The sequence below is a fragment of the Colius striatus genome, unplaced genomic scaffold, assembly GCF_028858725.1.
Source record: "Colius striatus isolate bColStr4 unplaced genomic scaffold, bColStr4.1.hap1 scaffold_48, whole genome shotgun sequence".
In the NCBI taxonomy this organism is placed as follows: Eukaryota; Metazoa; Chordata; class Aves; order Coliiformes; family Coliidae; genus Colius; species Colius striatus.
In genome coordinates, this window is record NW_026908529.1 from 745,778 (window position 1) to 764,620 (window position 18,843).

At 50.3% G+C, this 18,843-nt stretch overlaps 1 protein-coding gene across 1 annotated transcript in view; it reads left to right on the plus strand.

The window, feature by feature from the left end:
* LOC133629504 (protein lin-28 homolog B-like) overlaps positions 1 to 7,539 on the plus strand; it is a 53,746-nt gene extending 46,207 nt beyond the window's left edge. The window contains exon 6 of the mRNA XM_062020162.1: positions 7,182 to 7,539. Within this exon, the coding sequence (XP_061876146.1) occupies positions 7,182 to 7,539 (358 nt within the window). The remainder of the gene's footprint in view (positions 1 to 7,181) is intronic.
* The last annotated feature ends 11,304 nt before the right edge of the window (positions 7,540 to 18,843 follow it).

Here is an 18,843-nt window from a genome sequence, read left to right on the forward strand (position 1 = left end):
TGCTGATCAGCTCTAGAGAACCGTCTCGTTGCTGTGTATCGTCACAGAGTGTGACCACAGAGCCTTCACTCTCACTCTGCTCCACACTCCGAGGTGTTTGCAGGGAATTGCTGTTTTGTGGATTTCTCACATACCAGCAGCAGCTGTATCGACCCTGTAAGCCTTCTTGATTTCTCATCTTTCCTTAACTGGTGAACAATGCTGATTTTTAATAGAGGTTTTAATTTCCAGGCCACTTAAATAATTACACCACTGGCCCCACACCATTTCCCAACACACTCAGCAAGAAATAGTCACAGCTGTAAAATGTGTCTGTTTGGTGGTGGTTTTTTGTCATGGATTGGTAGCTGAGGTGTTCTGACTCGCTGTGACTCTGCATGCTGGACACACCACAGATACTCTGATGAAGCTGCTAAATGCTCCAGCCTCTGATTTATTATAACAAGGAGATTTCACTTGACCTCAAATGAATTTTCTGTCAGTGTTATTTCAGGATTCAGCACCTTGGGTGCTAATACCTCATCAGAGTGTTTTCAAAGTTCCCTGTGTTCTCTCCTGCATTCAGCTACAGCTGAAGTGTTAAAGGCTGGTGAACAAAATAGCACAAAGCCCAGCAGTAGCCACGTGAACACAAACGTTCCAGCCATCTCCCTCTCAGAAGGCTCAGGCCGGGTGGAGAGTGGATCTTCAGGAAGGTGGATGTTGAGGAGGATGGATCTTCAGCACATCTTGCATGTGAGTCTGTGACTCACCAGTGAGTTTTTCATCCTTTAAAAACAGAAAGCTGTGCCCCCCAGCCCAGCTGGGTGCAGGGAGTGGGGCTGCACTCCATGGTGAGGCTCCCTTGGGTGTCCTCGGGCCTCTAAAGAAAAACAGGCCAGCTCTATTTCTGCAGGGACTGTCAGAGGAAGGAGGGAAATGCCAGAGGAGCTGGTGCCCAGCACAGGGCTGCTGGCAGGCACTGGCCACTCCTCGGGGTGTGTGCGGGTCCCGGCTGCCTCCTGCCCTGCTGCTGCTGCTTGTCACCCTGTCAGCCAGCCAAGCCAGTTTATTTTCCAGCCACTGGCTGTTTTTTAAATTGCAGCAATTGCAACCTTATAGTTAGTTTCAGCATTTCTTGCTCTTAAAGGCTGAAGCCAGCACGTGCTGTTTCAGAAGGTAAAGGTAAGGCCCTGTGTCAGAAACCACTCCAGCTGATTTTTCATGTGTAGGCTTTCTCGGCAAGGAGTGTTGTATTATACCTGTGTGAAGTGGTTGGTCGTTGTTTCATGCAGTAACATAGTCGTGGTGCCCATTTAGCAGCAATCTGCTGTGAGAGTGCTGCTGGGACTGATTTGGTATGCAGGGTTTGGTGACTGGAGTATTGAAGTGATCCATTAAAATGTATTTGACTGGAGGACAATTAGAAATCAGCAGGTCCATGGCAGCCCAGGAGACTCTTTTGGTCCTGCAGCTGGTGTTGAAGGTACGTCTCACTCGTCCCAGCTGCTGCCTGAGCAGGCACATGCCTCTCTGAGCTCCCCTAAGTGTTCATGCCCACCCGTGTCCTCTTGCACTGTCTCACAGCACCATTTTCAAGACGAGTCACTGAAGCCTTCGAAGAGCAAAACAGCTTTGTCTAAGATGCCTATTTCTGCTAGGCCATGGACAGTTTACCTGCCCTTTACAGCAAGACAGGGTAGTTCAGGCAATCTGTTGTGTGTTAATTCTGCAAGAACTGGCCTTTCCTTAGATGTGTTATGAATGTTATTACTGAAAAGGACAGCACATTTATGTCCAGCTTTAAACATCTCCTCTCTGCTTCAACTGCTCAGTTGGCATTTAGTGTATTGTAAAAACACCCCTGTGCCACGTGCCAATACCATGGCGTCTTCCAAAGCATTGAGGTAGCTCAATGGAGCTGTTTGTTTGTCTGATAGCATTCAAAAGGGAAAAACAAAAAAAGGAGTTGGTATGGGGAATGTCCTGAAGAATTATCTCAGTCTCCTGAGATAATTTTTCTCTTTTCTTCCTTTTGCTGTCCCTGTTCGATGTTAACCCTTCCCCAAGAAAAAGTCAGTCATCAGGGTGATCTTAAAGCTTTTTCTCTCAACAGATAATAGTGCAGAGCCACATAAGCCATGAAATCACAGACTGGTAGGATTGGAAGGGACCTTTAGACTTCATCCAGTCCAACCTCCCTGCCCAAGCAAGTCCCTCCTAGATCAGGTCGCACAGGAACGTGTCCAGGCGGGTTTTGAAGACCTCCAGAGAAGGAGCCTCCACACCCTCCCTGGGCAGCTTGGGCCAGGGCTCCCTCACTTATACAGTGACTTACTTTTTCCTTATGTTTCAATGGAACTTTTTGTGTTCCAGCTTCATCCCATCACCCCTTGTCCTGTCACTGGATACAACAGAAAAAAAGAGACGATTCTCTACTTGTCATATATATTGGATTGTCATAAAGCAGCATGAAGAGGCCAGCAGTTGTGCTCACCCTCCTTACTGCTTAGCTCAGTGGAGCTGCTGCTGTGGTGAACGTCTTCAAGGCAGGAGTATTGCCCTTTGAGGAGGGCTAGGGCTAGGATGTGTACCCTAAGGGGGCTTGGACTGGATGTTCTTTCGAGGTCTCTTCGAGCCCTTAAGGTTCTGTGATTCTGTGACTACTGGGGCAAGGAAAACAACCTGACAACTAGAAGAGTGGGTCTGCGTTTGGCTGTGAAATTGAGTACTTGTAGTGCACTGCAGTCATGAGTTTATTGCAATCAATACAGCATGGGTTCTGTTGGAACCTGTGCACTTTTTGCTTGTTCACCTTCCCTGTGTAGTTCTGTGCAAGCACAGATCCGTGTCAAAGGAGGATTTACAAGTGTTTTTTAACCTTGCTGCACGCTCTCTTCTTTCTTCTTTAATGGGTGTTAACATTGCTGTTTTCCTGGAAAGACTGAAGTACAGTGCCCGACAATTCCTCGAGCTGTTCCTTGATTCAAACGTTCATCTTTTTTCTATCATAAAACCGCCCTGGTTCTCCTTCCTGTCAGTGCTCTACTGAAGAAAGGATTCCCCATTAGGATAATTGCCATCTCTGTGTTTGTTGCATTGTTTTGTGGGCCTGAAGCAACCTTGTAAACTGTGGGAGCCTACTGTGAGAAAGACAGTCCTGTGTTAACAAATCTTTCTTGCTTTTCGTTGCTGTGGTTGTTGTTAGGGCTGCTTCTACTGTAACTTCACTTTTAAGGGCTTTTTGTGGTTTCATCATCTCACCAGGTGATTAACATCTGGACTCTTCTGTCGTGTTTAAGTGAATTTCCACCGTGCTCCTGAGGTGAAGAAATACTTGTTATGGTTGCACTAATTTAGGCATTCGAAGAACATGCCAAAATGAGAGTGTTGTTAGCAAGAGCCAGCTCATACATTGTGTATATTTTATGTGCCTGGAGATATGGATGTGTGAGCTTGTGTACACATATCAGGTGCTGTCGGGTTTTGTGGCTGTTGTAACAGGAGCACGTGTAGCAGGGGGGACCCAAGAGCTGCAGCACTGTGGATCAAAGGGCTAATAGCATCCCTGAAGGAGAGTGGGGTGAGGAGTATGCCATATGGTATGGTTCCTTGGGAAAGAATGCATTTAAGATCCAGGGGTGTGCCTGTTTTCTTGGTAGGAGTCATTGATGAGTAATGAATATAGAGATGGTAAACAACACTGGCTCTAGGCACACCCTTGACTGGCATGTGGACCTGCCAGGAAACACTTCAGACACACCCTGGATTTGGTTGGTAGCAAATAAACATCCACAGAATCAGAATCTCAAGGGCTGGAAGGGACCTGGAGAACTAATCCATTGCAACCCCCCTGCCAGAGCAGCACCACCTAGAGCAGGGCACAATGGAACCTAGACTATAATAAATACCACATTTGGGATTTCTCAGACATGGGTGTTGGAGGGGGAGAAAGTAAATCACATAAGGGCTTTTGCTGTTGTTGTGTATCTGACTGCAAGCTTTACTTTCTTACTGTTTTATCCAGAAGGTGGATGGGGAAGCTGAAGGGTAGTTGAGAGGACTGAATGCCACTGGGAGGCGGGGGATCGCTGCTCTGAAAATATCAGAAAGAACTCAGACACTGTTCAATAACTTCCCACTTTTGGGTTCTGTTATAGGGGAAAGAGCTTGATGTTTTGGTCTTAGATCAGGCCGACTGCAGTTTACAACCGATTTAGTATGTCCTTTTACTTCCCATGCTAGGGAAATCAATACTAAAGGACAATGGGGCTTGTACATGTTGTTTTCTTCTTGATTCAAGGGAAGCTTTATGTTCTGTGTCTCGTCGTGGGTTATTCTGTAGTATATGGAGACAGACTAAGGGAAGCAGAGTCCTCAGATTCCACTGGAAAAACCACACAAAGCTCCAAAGTGCAACGTGACATAGAAATGGAAGCAGGTCACTTGAAGTACATTATCACAGTTATCAGGGAATGGCAAGGTTTGTTTTTCTGCTGCTTACTAATTTATGGGGAATGTGTGCTACATTTAATTAATGCTTTCCATAAGGATTATAAAGGTCTGACAGGAAATGACTGTGTGCAAGTTTTGCAATACTGGCAGATGCCATTGGGCTATTGTTATTCGTCGTTGGCCTACTTAAAGTCAAGATGACTAGTGTCTTGCTAATATTGAAGATGCTGATGGTTAGATTTGAAGAGGGAGATGCTGAAGCATCATTTGCTATAGTGGATTTGCAAATGTCAATGTCCATTTTGCAGTCTGTTTGAGAACAATGCATGTTTTATCAATAGCATCGCTTTGGAAGGTAGATTCTGTGGGTAGATTCTGGACTAGACATCTTGATTTTCTACAGACTGGCAGCAACCACTGAACAATGGGTGAAACAGTGCCCTGTTCCTTTCCAGGAATCTTGAGCATTTGAAGTGTTTTGCCATTGGGCTTGAGACAGAAGATGGTGCACTGTTTTGTACATGCAGTTAGTTACAGCTACGGTCTGTTTTAATCCTTAGTTGATTCCACCGGGGCTAAATATTTGTGCAACCACTTTTAAGTGCATTGATGGTGAAGAGAAAGCTAGAAAAGAGAAATCATTGTTTCAGTTCTCTCCAGTACCATGTCTATGCTTTCAGTGTGACTTTAATAAAACAAAGAAACAGAAGCCATAGAGAGCTTAGTGCTGAACATCACTGGCATAGAATCACCATGCCAAAGGCATGTAGTTAGTTGTTGGTATCATGGGTTAGAACTAATGTAATCCAAGGACTGGCATTCCTGGTGCGTGTTACATAGCAAGAGGGTTCAATAAGGGATTGCTGGAGGTTTCTTCCAGACTCTAACTGGAAGACTGTTAGACTGGCTAACAAGGCTAAGAGAAGAGTGTTTGTGGACTTCAGCCATGTCTGAGCGCTAGGGAGGAGGCCTGCCTTGCCCGTGTGGGCTGGAGTGGCTCCTGGGCAGCTGTGTCCCATTGAAGACAGCACCCCGAGTAACCACCACTTGCACATTTTCAAGAGAAAACCAACCAACCCTGTGTTATGACTCTTTGCCAGCTCTTGATGTATTTTCTTCTGAATTGAAACCTAAGTGCCGTTAGGAACCGTCTGCAGCACAAGCACTGCAAAAGCTTGTGTCAGACCCTTGCCTTGGCTGAGGCAGAGGCCGGGGCAGGGGACCTGGCCCTGGGTGAGAGCCTGGCTCGTGACAGGGCACTGCATCCCTCCACCACCATGCTCGGGTTTCCCTGGCTGAAAGCAGCACGTCCATTAGAACACGGTTATATCTGGGGCCAGTATCTCCACTCTGCATGTCTCTTCTTTATGGCCTCGATACAGGTGAAGCCATCCAAGGGTGAATTGAAGCTGCCACAGGGTGAGGAGCAAGGCTGGCGCTGGCAATCGCCTCAGTGTGAGGAGGCTGGTGCTGGTGATTGCCTCAGGATGAGGAGGCTGGTGCTGGTGATCGCCTCAGGATGAGGAGGCTGGTACTGGGATCGCCTCAGGATGAGGAGGCTGGTACTGGAATTGCCTCAGGATGAGGAGGCTGGCGCTGGTGATCGCCTCAGGATGAGGAGGCTGGCGCTGGGATCGCCTCAGGATGAGGAGGCTGGTACTGGGATCGCCTCAGGATGAGGAGGCTGGCGCTGGAATTGCCTCAGGATGAGGAGGCTGGCGCTGGGATCGCCTCAGTGTGAGGAGGCTGCTGATCGCCTCAGTGTGAGGAGAGGCTGGCGCTGGTGATCGCCTCAGTGTGAGGAGAGGCCGGCGCTGGGAACCGCCTCAGTGTGAGGAGGCTGGCGCTGGCGATCGCCTCAGTGTGAGGAGAGGCCGGCGCTGGGATCGCCTCGCCTGCTGCCGTGGCCCCGCGGCCGTGCGGCGCTGGGTGCCTCGCTGCGGCGGGATGGATGCCTGGCTGGCTGTCGCCCTCTGCCGGGGCGGCCCGTGCGGCTGTGAGGGGAGCTGGGATGGCGGCCCCGGGTACGGGCTCCCGGCCGCACGCACCGGGTGGGCTTTTGGCGCCGGGGCGGCAAGGGAGCACCTGCCGAGGGACTGGGAAAGAGATTCTCAAATGTAGCTCGGCCTTCATCAAGAAGGACGCAGGAGCCGCTGCTGTTTCACCAGCAGACACCGTGCCTGCTGGTTCTGAGCCTTCCTGACACAGAAAACCTGAGCTGTCAGCTCCCAGCTCCAGAGGGACAGGGAAGTGCTGGAGAGAGGCCGGCACAGGGCCACCAAGATGATCAGGGGACTGGAGCATCTTTCACACGAGGAAAGGCTGCGGGACCTGGGGCTGTTTAGTCTGGAGAAGAGGAGACTGAGGGGAGATCTCATTAATATTGACAAATATCTCAATGTCAGGAGGTTGGGGCAGCACTTTTTTCTGTTGTATCCACTGACAGGACAAGGGATGATGGGATGAAGCTGGAACACAAACAGTTCCATTGAAACATAAGCAAAAACTGTGTCAGTGCTGAGGTGAGGGAGCCCTGGCCCAGGCTGCCCAGGGAGGGTGTGGAGGCTCCTTCTCTGGAGGTTCCCAAACCCACCTGGACACATTCCTGTGTGACCTGATCTAGGTGGGACCTGCTTTGTCAGGGGGTTGGACTGGATGGTCTCTAAAGGTCCCTTCCAGCACCTACCATGCTGTGATTCTGTGGTGCTGTATTTTATAACCAGTTGCCTGTCTGTCTTTGTTTTCAGATGCTACAAAGGCAGTGGCCTCAACCACCACGCTAAAGAATGTAGTCTACCTCCGCAGCCAAGGAAGTGCCATTACTGTCACATGGTGGCTAACTGCCCCCACAAAACTGTCTCGCAGCAGCCCGCCAGCTCTCAGGGAAGACACGAAGCTGAGCCGCAGCCTTCCACGTCCGTGTTCCCGAGAGAAGGGGGAGGAGCGCACGGCTACTTGTCTCCACCGCACTCTCAGAAAGGCAGGCTGGAGGTCTCGGAGCGCTCGGGCCGGTCACTGCAGGAGGCTTCGTCGAGCAAGCTGTCGGCATCGCCCAAGGAACCCAGCAGAAAGGGGCCTTCTGTGCAGAAAAAGAGAAAAATTTAGAAGTATTTGTCGTAACTTTTCGTTTCCTTTATCCTCTCGGGATGTCTACCTCATGCAAGTACAGGGGAAATATTTTTCATTATCAGTAGCTGACCTGGAATTTTAACTACTGTTGAGGAACTGTGAATATATATTTTTTTTCTTTAATAGACAAATCACTCCAAGCAGAGTTTCACGTGAGCAGGGTGCGCTGCGTTCTGCCTCCTCTGTGTGTGTGTGTGTGTGTGAGTGTGCACGCGTGTGTGTGTGTGTGTGTTACGTATCTAGGAGCGTAATTGTTCTTTCCCCATCAGATCGACTCCCCCAAGACATTACTGTGAAGCAATAGGCACAGTATCCACAAACATTCCCAAACTCCTCCCCAGAACCCTTTTTTTCCAAACGTGTTTGAAAAACGACCAAGAGATCTCACTGGGAAACAAACCCGATAAACCCCACGTGGAAGTGAGATCGAGACTGTTACTCCTCTTGTGAACCAAAGGATACTTTCACATTTTAAAGCTGCCATATGGTACTAACGATACTAAGACATCCCCCTTACAGTCAGTTCATTTTCCTTCTCACCTCCACAAAGTACCAAAGCTCGTCCCCTCCCCGTGCTGGGCAGAGCCATGACCCAGCACGGCTCCCACTGCCACCGTCCTTTCCTGGTGAAAGGGGTTCAGAGCTCTGGAAAGGACAATGAATGTGCAGTTTCTGTGCTGGTTTCTCAAAAACCTCTGCTAAGATTGAAGTGGATGTACCTGTAATTGAGATGGCTGTTGTGTAGGGGAGAATGTGTGTTACCGAGTGGGATCAGGAGACCATCCTGTTTAACCCCTTGTGTTCTGTGAATGTTTAGGGGACCTTGGTGGCAGTAGCAGCAGCAGCAGCAGCAACTTCTCATGGTCCCAAGTAGTGCCCCTCGATTTGAAGGGACTTGACCCTTGTTTTCTGTTGAGATGCCATGGAGAGAACTCCCTAGGGATTTTTTGTTGTTGTCTTGTTGTTGTCAGTTCTGACTTTAAAGAAAAGGAAATGCAAAGCTAATGAGGTCCTGGGATAAATAGCTTTTTAAGAATAAAGGTAGATGGGTGCTTGTGGTTGCTCAGCCAGCCTCCCTTGCTGATGACATGACTTTTGTCCAGCCAAGAACAGGTGTCTGCTGCAGACAAGCTCAAATGAGGGGACCTGCAAAACTTGCCAGAAGCCCTGGGCATTGTCTGCTTCTTGTGAGCTGGAGGCTGTCGCTGACCAGCCTCAGTCCGGAGTGTGCTGGGACCACACACCTCTGCATGAAAGAGGAGACAGGTTGGTGGCCTCAGAGCGAGACTCCCTGGGCTGCAGCCCTTGCTCGGGGTTAATAGAGTTGGAGCCTATCAAAACTCCAAGTCGCTTCCCATTTGCAGTTCCGGAGTTACCAAGTCACACGTAAGATAACGTACTCTGACAAATCCCCTTGCGGGTGGAAGTTAATTAGAGAAACCTGTATAATCCTTAACATTGGCAATAAACACAAGCTGTGAAAGCTGGAAGGAGTCGGGTAGGTTTAAGCTCGGATAATCAAACTAAAGAAAGGGCTGCAGCCAGCCTCCGTCCTGCCCGTGGCAAGCGCTTGGCAGCCCACGGTTACAGCAGGGATGCGGCTGGCTCCTGCCCCGTGGCCTGCCCCATCCCGCTTGTCCTGCCAGATGAGACTGTTACTGTTGCTGTGCTGCTGCTGCTGCTGCTTCAGTGAGCAGGCGGCCGTGCTCAGGCGCCTGGGTGAAGGGCAGAGTTTCAAGACAAGTCGTTTGTGTTGAATCCCTTGCCAGCGTCTGCGAGAATCTCAGCGGTTTGTGGTGAAGTTCTCGGTGTGCTAATGCAAAGCTTACCTTTGACGATATTGAATGTGATGTATCTATAGAGAAGAGCTTCCTTGCCTTATGGGAAGGAGAGAGTAAACTTATTTAAGTTATGTAGACAAATCAAAGTGGCGTTGCTTGACCTTCTAGGCGGTGTAAAAACCGGGTTAAACAGCAAAGATGCAAAACTTAGGTCACTTTGAGAATTTAAACCAAAGTTCTTTATAGAAATAGGCAGTTGTGGGTCTGAAAGCTGGTCATTCCCTGTTTATATGCAAGAAGTTCAGAGCTGAGAGATAGAGGAAACGTTTCCAACTTGAGGATTTGTGTGGGTGCTGTTTGAAATCGCCGTGTGCACCGGAGTCAGACTGAACTGCTAAGAGCACATCCCAAACCCTGTCTTCTTGTTGAAAGCTTAAGGTTTTATTTTTATATATTAGAATGTTATCACTATTACATAACATACTAAGGACAAAGAACTTTGCTCAGGGAATATACCATGTCATGTTGTGGGTGTTGTTTTCTTTACGGAATAGTCTACAGACCTGCTTACTCTGAACAAACCAAATAGTCTTAGACCTTTCTATCTCTGTATAAGTGTGATGTACTGATGTTAGTAACTACCTCTGAGTTGACCCGGACCTACGTTTGTGATAATCAGATCTCAGCGTGGCGTGTTGTTAAGTTCCAGTGAAGTGGTGCAGTGGAACCCCGTTGTGAGCGTTTGTGTCTTTACATTCACAGGGTCTGAGCTTCGAGAGAAGCCAGGCAACCACGGCTCCTGCTGGCCTCCGGTGGGAGTTACTGGTGCTCAGCTTCCCTGGGAGCAGGGGGGGGAAACGGGGAGGGGGCTGAAGGGGGTCCCCATGCAGTCTAGCAGCTGCTTTCCTGTGGGAGCTATCTTCAATACCACACTTTTTCTGTTCACCTCCCATTGAAAAAATACATATGTAAGTTATACCACTGAGTATGAGAGCTACAAGAAAGCAGGAAGATAGATCCCAGCTACTGTAGTAAGTACGTCCTCATGCAATCTATCAGCCAGCACGGCGTCACATTTGCAGCTCCTTTCCTGTGTGACCGATCTTCAATACCACACTTTTTCTCCTCAGCTCCCATTGAAAGAATACATTTGTCTCTTAAGGTATACAACTGAGTATGGGAGCTACAAGAAAGCAGGAAGATAGATCCCAGCTACAGTAGTAAGTATGTCCCCATACAGTCTATCAGCCAGCACGGTGTCACATTTGCAGCTCCTTTTTTGTGTGACCTATCTTCAATACCACACTTTTTCTGTTCAGCTCCAATTGAAAAAATACATTTGTCTCTTAAGGTATACAACCGAGTATGTGAGCCACAAGAAAGCAGGAAGGCAGACCCAAGCTATAGTAGTAAGTAGGTCCCCATGCAGTCTATCAGCCAGCACGGTGTCACATTTGTAGCTGCTTTCCTGTGGGAGCTATCTTCAATACCACTCTTTTTCTGATCAGCTCCCATTGAAAAAATACATTTGTCTCTGAAGGTATACAACTGAGTATGGGAGCTACAAGAAAGCATTAAGGCAGACCCCAGCTACAGTAGTAAGTAGGTCCCCATGCAGTCTAGCAGCCAGCATGATGTCAACATTTGCAGCTCCTTTCGTGTGGGAGCTATCTTCAAAACCACACTTTTTCTCCTCAGCTCCCATTGAAAAAATACATTTTTCAGTTAAGGTATACCACTGATTATGGGAGCTACAAGAAAGCAGTAAGGTAGATCCCAGCTACAGTAGCAAGTAGGTCCCCATGCAGTCTATCAGCCAGCACGGTGTCACATTTGCAGCTGCTTTCCTATGGGAGCTATCTTCAATACCACACTTTTTCTCCTCAGCTCCCATTGAAAGAATACATTTGTCAGTTAAGGTATACCACTGAGTATGGGAGCTACAAGAAAGCATTAAGGCAGACCCCAGCTACAGTAGTAAGTAGGTCCCCATGCAGTCTATCAGCCAGAACGGTGTCATATTTGCAGCTCCTTTCCTCTAGGACCTATCTTCAATACGACACTTTTTCTGTTCAGCTCCCATTAAAAAAATACATTTGTCTCTTAAGGTATACCACTGAGTATGAGAGCTACAAGAAAGCAGGAAGATAGATCCCAGCTACTGTGGTAAGTAGGTCCTCATGCAATCTATCAGCAAGCACGGTGTCACATTTGCAGCTGCTTTCCTATCGGAGCTATCTTCAATACCACACTTTTTCTCCTCAGCTCCCATTGAAAGAATACATTTGTCAGTTAAGGTATACCACAGAGTATGTGAGCTACAAGAAAGCAGGAAGGCATACCTCAGCTACAGTAGTAAGTAGGTCCCCATGCAGTCTAGCAGCCAGCACGGTGTCACATTTGCAGCTCCTTTCCTGTGGGAGCTATCTTCAATATGACACTTTTTCTGTTCAGCTCCCTTTGAAAGAATACATTTGTCAGTTAAGGTATACCACTGAGTATGGGAGCTACAAGAAAGCAGGAAGATAGATCCCAGCTACTGTAGTAAGTAGGTCCCCATGCAGTCTAGCACCCAGCACGGTGTCACATTTGCAGCTGGTTTCGTGTGGGAGCTATCTTCAATACCACACTTTTTCTGTTCAGCTCCCATTGAAAAAAATACATTTTGTCTGTTAAATTATACCACTGAGTATGGGAGCTACAAGAAAGCAGGAAAGCAGACGCCAGCTACAATAGTAATTATGTCCCCATACAGTCTATCAGCCAGCACGGTGTCACATTTGCAGCTCCTTTCCTGTGTGACCTATCTTCAATACCACACTTTTTCTGTTCAGCTCCCATTGAAAGAATACATTTGTCTCTTAAGGTATACAACTGAGTATGGGAGCTACAAGAAAGCAGGAAGGCAGACCCCAGCTACAGTAGTAAGTATGTCCCCATGCAGTCTATCAGCCAGCATGATGTCAACATTTGCAGCTCCTTTCCTGTGGGAGCTATCTTCAAAACCACACTTTTTCTCCTCAGCTCCCATTGAGAAAATACATTTTTCAGTTAAGGTATACCACCGAGTATGGGAGCTACAAGAAAGCAGGAAGATAGATCCCAGCTACAGTAGTAAGTATGTCCCCATACAGTCTATCAGCCAGCACAGTGTCACATTTGCAGCTGCTTTCCTGAGGGAGCTATCTTCAATACCACACTTTTTCTGTTCAGCTCCCATTGAAAAAAATACATATGTAAGTTAAGGTATACCACTGAGTATGGGAGCTACAAGAAAGCAGGAGGATAGATACCACCTGCAGTAGTAAGTAGGTCCCCATGCAGTCTAGCAGCTAGCACGGTGTCACATTGACAGCTGCTTTCGTGTGGGAGCTGTCTTCAATACCACACTTTTTCTCCTCAGCTCCCATTGAAAGAATACATTTGTCAGTTAAGGTATACCACTGAGTATGGGAGTATGTGCTCCTGTCCATCTTTGACGTATTAAACAATCTGGACAGCCTAAACACCAAGCTCACTCCAAAACCAAGGTCTTTTCCTTCATGCTTCCTGCCCTCTGCAGTACTAATTCTCTGTGTGATATTCTTATTGGCACTATCCAAAATCAGCCACTCCTTTCTAAACTAGGTCAGAAGTACCCCCACGTCTGTATTTTTATGCTTAATCGGTTTTGTTCAGCTTGGTACCTCGATTTCAATGCCATTACATACTCTGCTCTGTAACTGACACAACTGAAAGCATTTTTCTTTTGATTCTCCTGAATTGGCTTCAAGTTACAGTTGTGACCACGAAAAAATCCCAAAGAATCATTTCTGGGGGGAGGGGGTTCAGTCATGTACAAGGTATGACTGCTTAGTTTGCACAATTTAAGCATAGTGACAACTCACTAGTTCTTAGGTTACCTATTGCCATTAAATATTGATAAAGGAAACAAACACCTTCCAATATCCTGCAAATCTGTGTCTTTTCCCTCCTCATCAACTGTGTGTAGCTTTCACAAGAGACCAATGAAAGGGGCAATGCCTTGGGGATGCCTGGGGGAGGGGGAAAAGGCCTTGTCTCATGCCTTGGTTATCTCATCGTGGTTCTGATGAGCTAGGTAAGTCTCAATAAGGTTACAGGTCACTTCACAGAGTCAGTGCCCTGGCATTTTACGGCATTCTAATGAGCCGTGAAAGTGGAGAAGAGGTAATTAAATATCGTACTCCGGTATAATGTACACAGTACTGACTGCAACTCTCTGATTTTAGGTTCCTCAGAAGACGATGAGGTCATTCAAGAAGGTCTCCTCAGGCTCAGGTCAGTCTCCTCTATAGCGTCTTACACGGCTGACTGTCTTATCTGTAAAGCTGAGGTGCTGCAGCCCTCGTGTCCCCCGGACTGATGAACCCAGTGCTTGGGGAGGAGGGAATCGTTAATTTCGTGCACAAGCTTCCGAGTTCTCGCTTGGTGCGGTTTGAGTGTTCTGCAAGACAAATAAACGGTGTCGTCAGGAAAGTTTATTTGCAGTACCCCACCGTCAGGGACCTGCTGTGAACTGTAGGAGCCTGGCAGAAGGCTGCGGGTCTGACAGCGCCGCGTACGTACCGACGGCCCAACTCTCCTGGTTTTAACTGCGGGAGTTGGTTGCCTACCTCTGTCGTTGCGGGTGCTTCCCACGCACCGGGGGCAGGGCACGCCCTGGCCGGGGTCCCGCCGTGCCCGGCAGCGCATGCAGGGGGCTCGGGGCTCCGCCGAGGGCCGGCTCGTGGGGCGGGCAGGCCGCTCGGGACCCGGCTTTACCTGTGTGCTGGGCGGGGGGGAACAGCGCCTGCGCGGCTTCACCACCGGGCCAGGCAGCCCCAGCCCGGCGGCGGCTGTTGGGCTGCAGCGGGGGCTCCGGCGGCAGCTGTCGGGCTGCAGCGGGGGCTCCGGAGGCGCAGACCCCCCCCCGGCGGCGGCAGCTCTCGGGCTGCAGCGGGGGCTCCGGAGGCTCGGACCCGCCCAGCGGCGGCTGTCGGGCTGCAGCAGGGGCTCCGGCGGCGGCTGTCGGGCTGCAGCGGGGGCTCCGGAGGCGCGGACGCTCATCGCCCCGCTCTGCGGGGAGCAGTGAAACCGGGCCGCTGGGTACTCGGGGCGGGCAGCCCATCCCCGCAGGGCTTTAACCCCGTCGGACGGACCCACGCGACGACTGGCTGGAGCCTCCTTAAATCCGGCGGGGAAGCGGTGGCTATCAGTTGCAAATGCGCAGCTGAGCGACTGTTCCTGTACGTGAGCCCACATCCTGCAGCGGAGCTCTCTGCATGGGTGCCGGCCGCCCTTACAGCGCTTCGCAGCGCTTTATAACCCCCGGCAGCGATCCTGCCGCGGCTCCCGCAGCCGCCGCCTGTCCTCTCGAACCACGCTCCGGCCGTCCATGAAAGCAGCGGCGGCTGCGGACGGTCCGTGAGGCCCGGCCCGTGTCCCCGGGGCAGGCGGAGGCGGGCTGCGGGAGCCGTGCACGCCCGCGGAGGTGCCGCCCGCCCCGGCTGTAGCGCCTGTCGGGACCCTCCCAGAGCTGTGCTCCGGTTGTATTGGGGAGAGAGGTGCCCGCTGCGCCTGCAGCGTCGTTCGGGACGGGCGCGGTGCGAAGGCAGCGTTATAAAACCGGTAACTTCTTTCCCCCGTAAGATGCACGTCGAGCGAATCCCGTCCCTCACCGCCCCTATCCAGGGGAAGCGCGCAGCTGGGTTGGAGCTGTGCTTTGTTAAAAATATCTCCATTCAATGACAACCCTGCGGGAATGGTGCGGAGGGGAATAAAAAGAGGAGAGCTGCTGTGTGGGTAGGCACGGTCCGACATGATTTGGGAACGCACGTCCCGCATTCCCACACGGGAAAGAATCTCATTTTATGGAAACGTTAAACGAGAAACCAAAAGCCAAAAAAGCCCAGCGCCGGGGGAGGGCTGCGGGGAGCAGACCCGCCTCTGTGCCCGCGGGCACTGACAGAGCCCTCACACTCGGCTTTCGGTGTCCACCTGGGAACGCTCATTCCCGCCCCTCCCCGACCCCCTGAGAGACTGTCGACAGCAAAGCCCGTCGGGCCGGTGGCAACCCCCCACCCTCCGCCCCGGAGCTTTGCGGCGGCGGAAAGGGAAACCGAATTTGGCGCCCAAACTGTAGGTGATGGGCGTTTTGGCGGGAGGAGCTCCGCACCAGCAGAGCCCCTGGGCCCCCTGAGGGGCCACACCGACCCCCAGGCCAAGGGGCTCTGCCTTGAGGGAGCGTCCGGAAAGCCTCCCCCGTCATCCCGATACTTAGAAGAGCCGTTTTCGATAGAAACCGCGTAGGAAACCCGACGGGCGTTTTGTTCAGCCAAACATCAGCGAGAGAGCCGCTGTCGTGCGTGGGGCGGCCGCGGAGCAGAGCAACCCCCAGCCGGGAAGGAGAGGAGGGGGGAGGCGGAGCAGGGGCTCTCTGTCACCTTTCCCGCCTGCCAGTCAGGAAGAAATGTTGGCTGTGCCCCGCTTTCAAGTGTAAAACACTTGTTTTGTTTTAAAAGCACGCGGGGCAGTCGTTTGTTTGGCGGTTTGCGGGGTTTTTTTTCCACGTTTTTGTCTGTTTCGGGGTTGTTTGGGTATTTTTTGGAAGCGGGGGTCTTTTGCTGTGTTTTGTTTGGTTTGGAGAAACCGGAGTTGGGACTGTAAAAGTTTTAGGAAGGTCGCAAAACGCGACACGGCTGGGTTTGGTTACGCAGTTTCAAGTGAGCTCTTGCTGTGCATTTAGAAAGACAATTAATCCAGCTTCCTATAATTGTCTTTACCAAAATTAACATCTATTTAGCAAATCGTGAGGATTTGCTTTTAAATATATCAATTCTTACTATTAATTTCCCCCCCCACGAACTGGCTTGTTCAAGGCTTTTTTGCCCCCACCTTTTATGCTCCAGTCTCTCCCCCGATCCTTTGTGAATGAATTTTGGAAGGTTTTTTTTTTTTCCCCCTTCCTTTTTTCTTTTTGCCTTTCCCGGAGAGTTCCCAGCTGGCCACAGCTCTCTACCTTCCACAAAACTTGAAAGGCTGATGTCCCTTGCAGGAAATGAATGAGCTGATAACATCTGACACCAGTGACCAGTCCAGTGACCCCAATCCTAATTCCACTAATACTGGAGGCCTGAAAATTCTCCGTAAAGGCCGTTTGAAAAACCTTCCCTCGCACTCTCATTTTACAAAATCTGCATTATTTTACAAGGTTAAAAAAAATCCTTTGCAATAAATGTCTTTACATACGTTTATTTAATGGGTTTTTGTTAAGCCATTCATTTGTTCATCGAAGAATACCACATTGCACTGAATTTTAACTGAAATTTGCTAACAAGACATTTTGTTAATGAACTCAATCCACTCAGTTTGCGTCTGTTTAACCAATCTTCCAGCCTCTAAAGATTTTTTTTCATACCAAGTGTCGATATTTTTTAATCAATTTGGAAAACAAACCCCAAAAGTCTGTTAAAACGGTATTAAACAGAATGCTGTGTTTCGGGAGGGAGGGGCGGAGAGCTCAGATTTGCTCGTAGCTGGGGTTTCACGCCTCTTAAAATCTCATATATTTATTATATATTAGATATCTTCCCGGTCGCAAGATCCAAGCATATAAGATTACTGGTGATTTAATATCGTAAAATAATCGCTGTTGCAAAGGGGGAAGGGAGGTTGAGGAGCAAAAAGGAATAGTGTGTTGCACGAAGGCGTAAGGCAGGTCGGTGTGGGACTGTCGACCTCCACTGTTGAAATAACCTATAGGAAATTTACGGTCGAAGACTGCAAAGGAATGTCAGGATTTAAAGGTTCTGCCCCACTGGCCGGGCTGCCCGTGTTTGCTCGCTTCTGCCCACCCCCTCGCTTCTTCCCAGCAAAGCTCCAAACTCAGCACCTTGGTGGTTCACACGAACTGCGGCGCTGGCGGGGGCATTGACGCTGTCCTGAAAGGCAACAAAAGGAGTAGAGAGGGCGGTGGGGGCAAAGGCGTCCCCCTTAATTGGGCAGACTGATCGACGCCACTTCCCAAAAAACAGTAAGTGCTTTGAAAAGGCGTAACACCCCCCTCCCCTCCCCCCCCACCCCGTACGCGGGCGCTGCGCCGATCGGTTTGTCGCTTCGGCTTTTGTTTGTGTGTGTCCTTGGGATAAGAGAAGGTGCCGGGGGCGAGGGGGGGAAGGGGTGTTAATAAGGAAGTAATTGAGCCCAGGTTTTCACAAGGTATGGGCGACATTTAAAGGTTGCACAGTACTGGATGTGAAGTGAGGTTAGGGGCGGGCTGGCGGTGGGGAGGACAGAAGAGGCAAAACCCCATGTTTTCCTGCCTTCGTCTGTACCGAAGGAGACGGGGCAGACAGAGAATACAACGGAAGCTCACCTAACGAAGGGAATATAATTTGTTTACTGTTTTGTTGTTGTTTTGGTTTGTTTTTCGCTTCGCAATTGGCGGTACCCCAGCAGCAGCCTTGCTTGGCGAGCGGGCTGCCGGCTGCGTACCTGCGGGACCGACGGGCTCAGCCCGGCTCCTGGGGCGCTCCGGACACGGGACGCGTTTCGTTCCCGAGTGGGATCCCCCGCCCGCTGCTGCCGAGGACTTAAACCATCAGTCCCGCCGGCGTTATTCCTCCCCTTTGTCTTCTTCCTCTGGCTTTTTTTTTTTTCCGCCTTCCTCCTCTCCAGCAAACTCTTTCCTCTGTCAGCCCTCCTCCTCCTCCTCCCCATCCCCCCTCTGCTCTCCCCCGCGCTCCAGGGGAACAATCGCTGCTGATTGAGGTTCACTCCAATACCAGGCTTGAAAACTGGGCTCTTATTTAGGAAGTCATTAATCACATCCCCTCCCCCGGAAAGAGATGGCGGAGAAACCTGTGAAGTACAATTCCTCGCCCCATCCCCCTCCAGCAATGTTTTGAAACGCTACCCTGTCCCCTTCCCCCCCCCTCCCCACGCCGCCCCCTCCCTCGGCACTTTCTGGGCCGTATTAAGGTGATCTTGCGTTTCCAGCGCGCTTTTGGTTTGAATGCGAGGTTAGTAACGTGCAGCCAAGGCATGAGCGGCAGCGGCACACGCACACGGCACACGCACACGGCACACGCGGGGGGTGCTTCAGGTGCAAACGGCTACGCGTGTGCCCGTGTTTGTCGCTGCGGTGCCACACGCCGATGTGGCGCATCGCCGGCGTGTCCACACACACACTCACACACACACACACACACACGTGTCGGTCCGTCCCTCGTCAGCATCCCGCGTGTGCGCGGACCCGCCGGCAGCCCCCGGTAAAGCACGTCCGCCTCAGCCCACGCGCGTTGTTCTCGGGGTCGTCCCTGCAAACACACGGATCTTCCTACGGCTCGGTGCAGGCACGGGACTGCAGAAAGCCCAGAACGACACGTCATGGCGATTTCCCGTAACGAAGCGCCGCAGATGAGCTGTCGGGAGGAGGTGGGGGGAAAAAAACACAGATAGACCAAAAAAAAAAAGACCAAAAAAAAACCCCCCCAAAAAG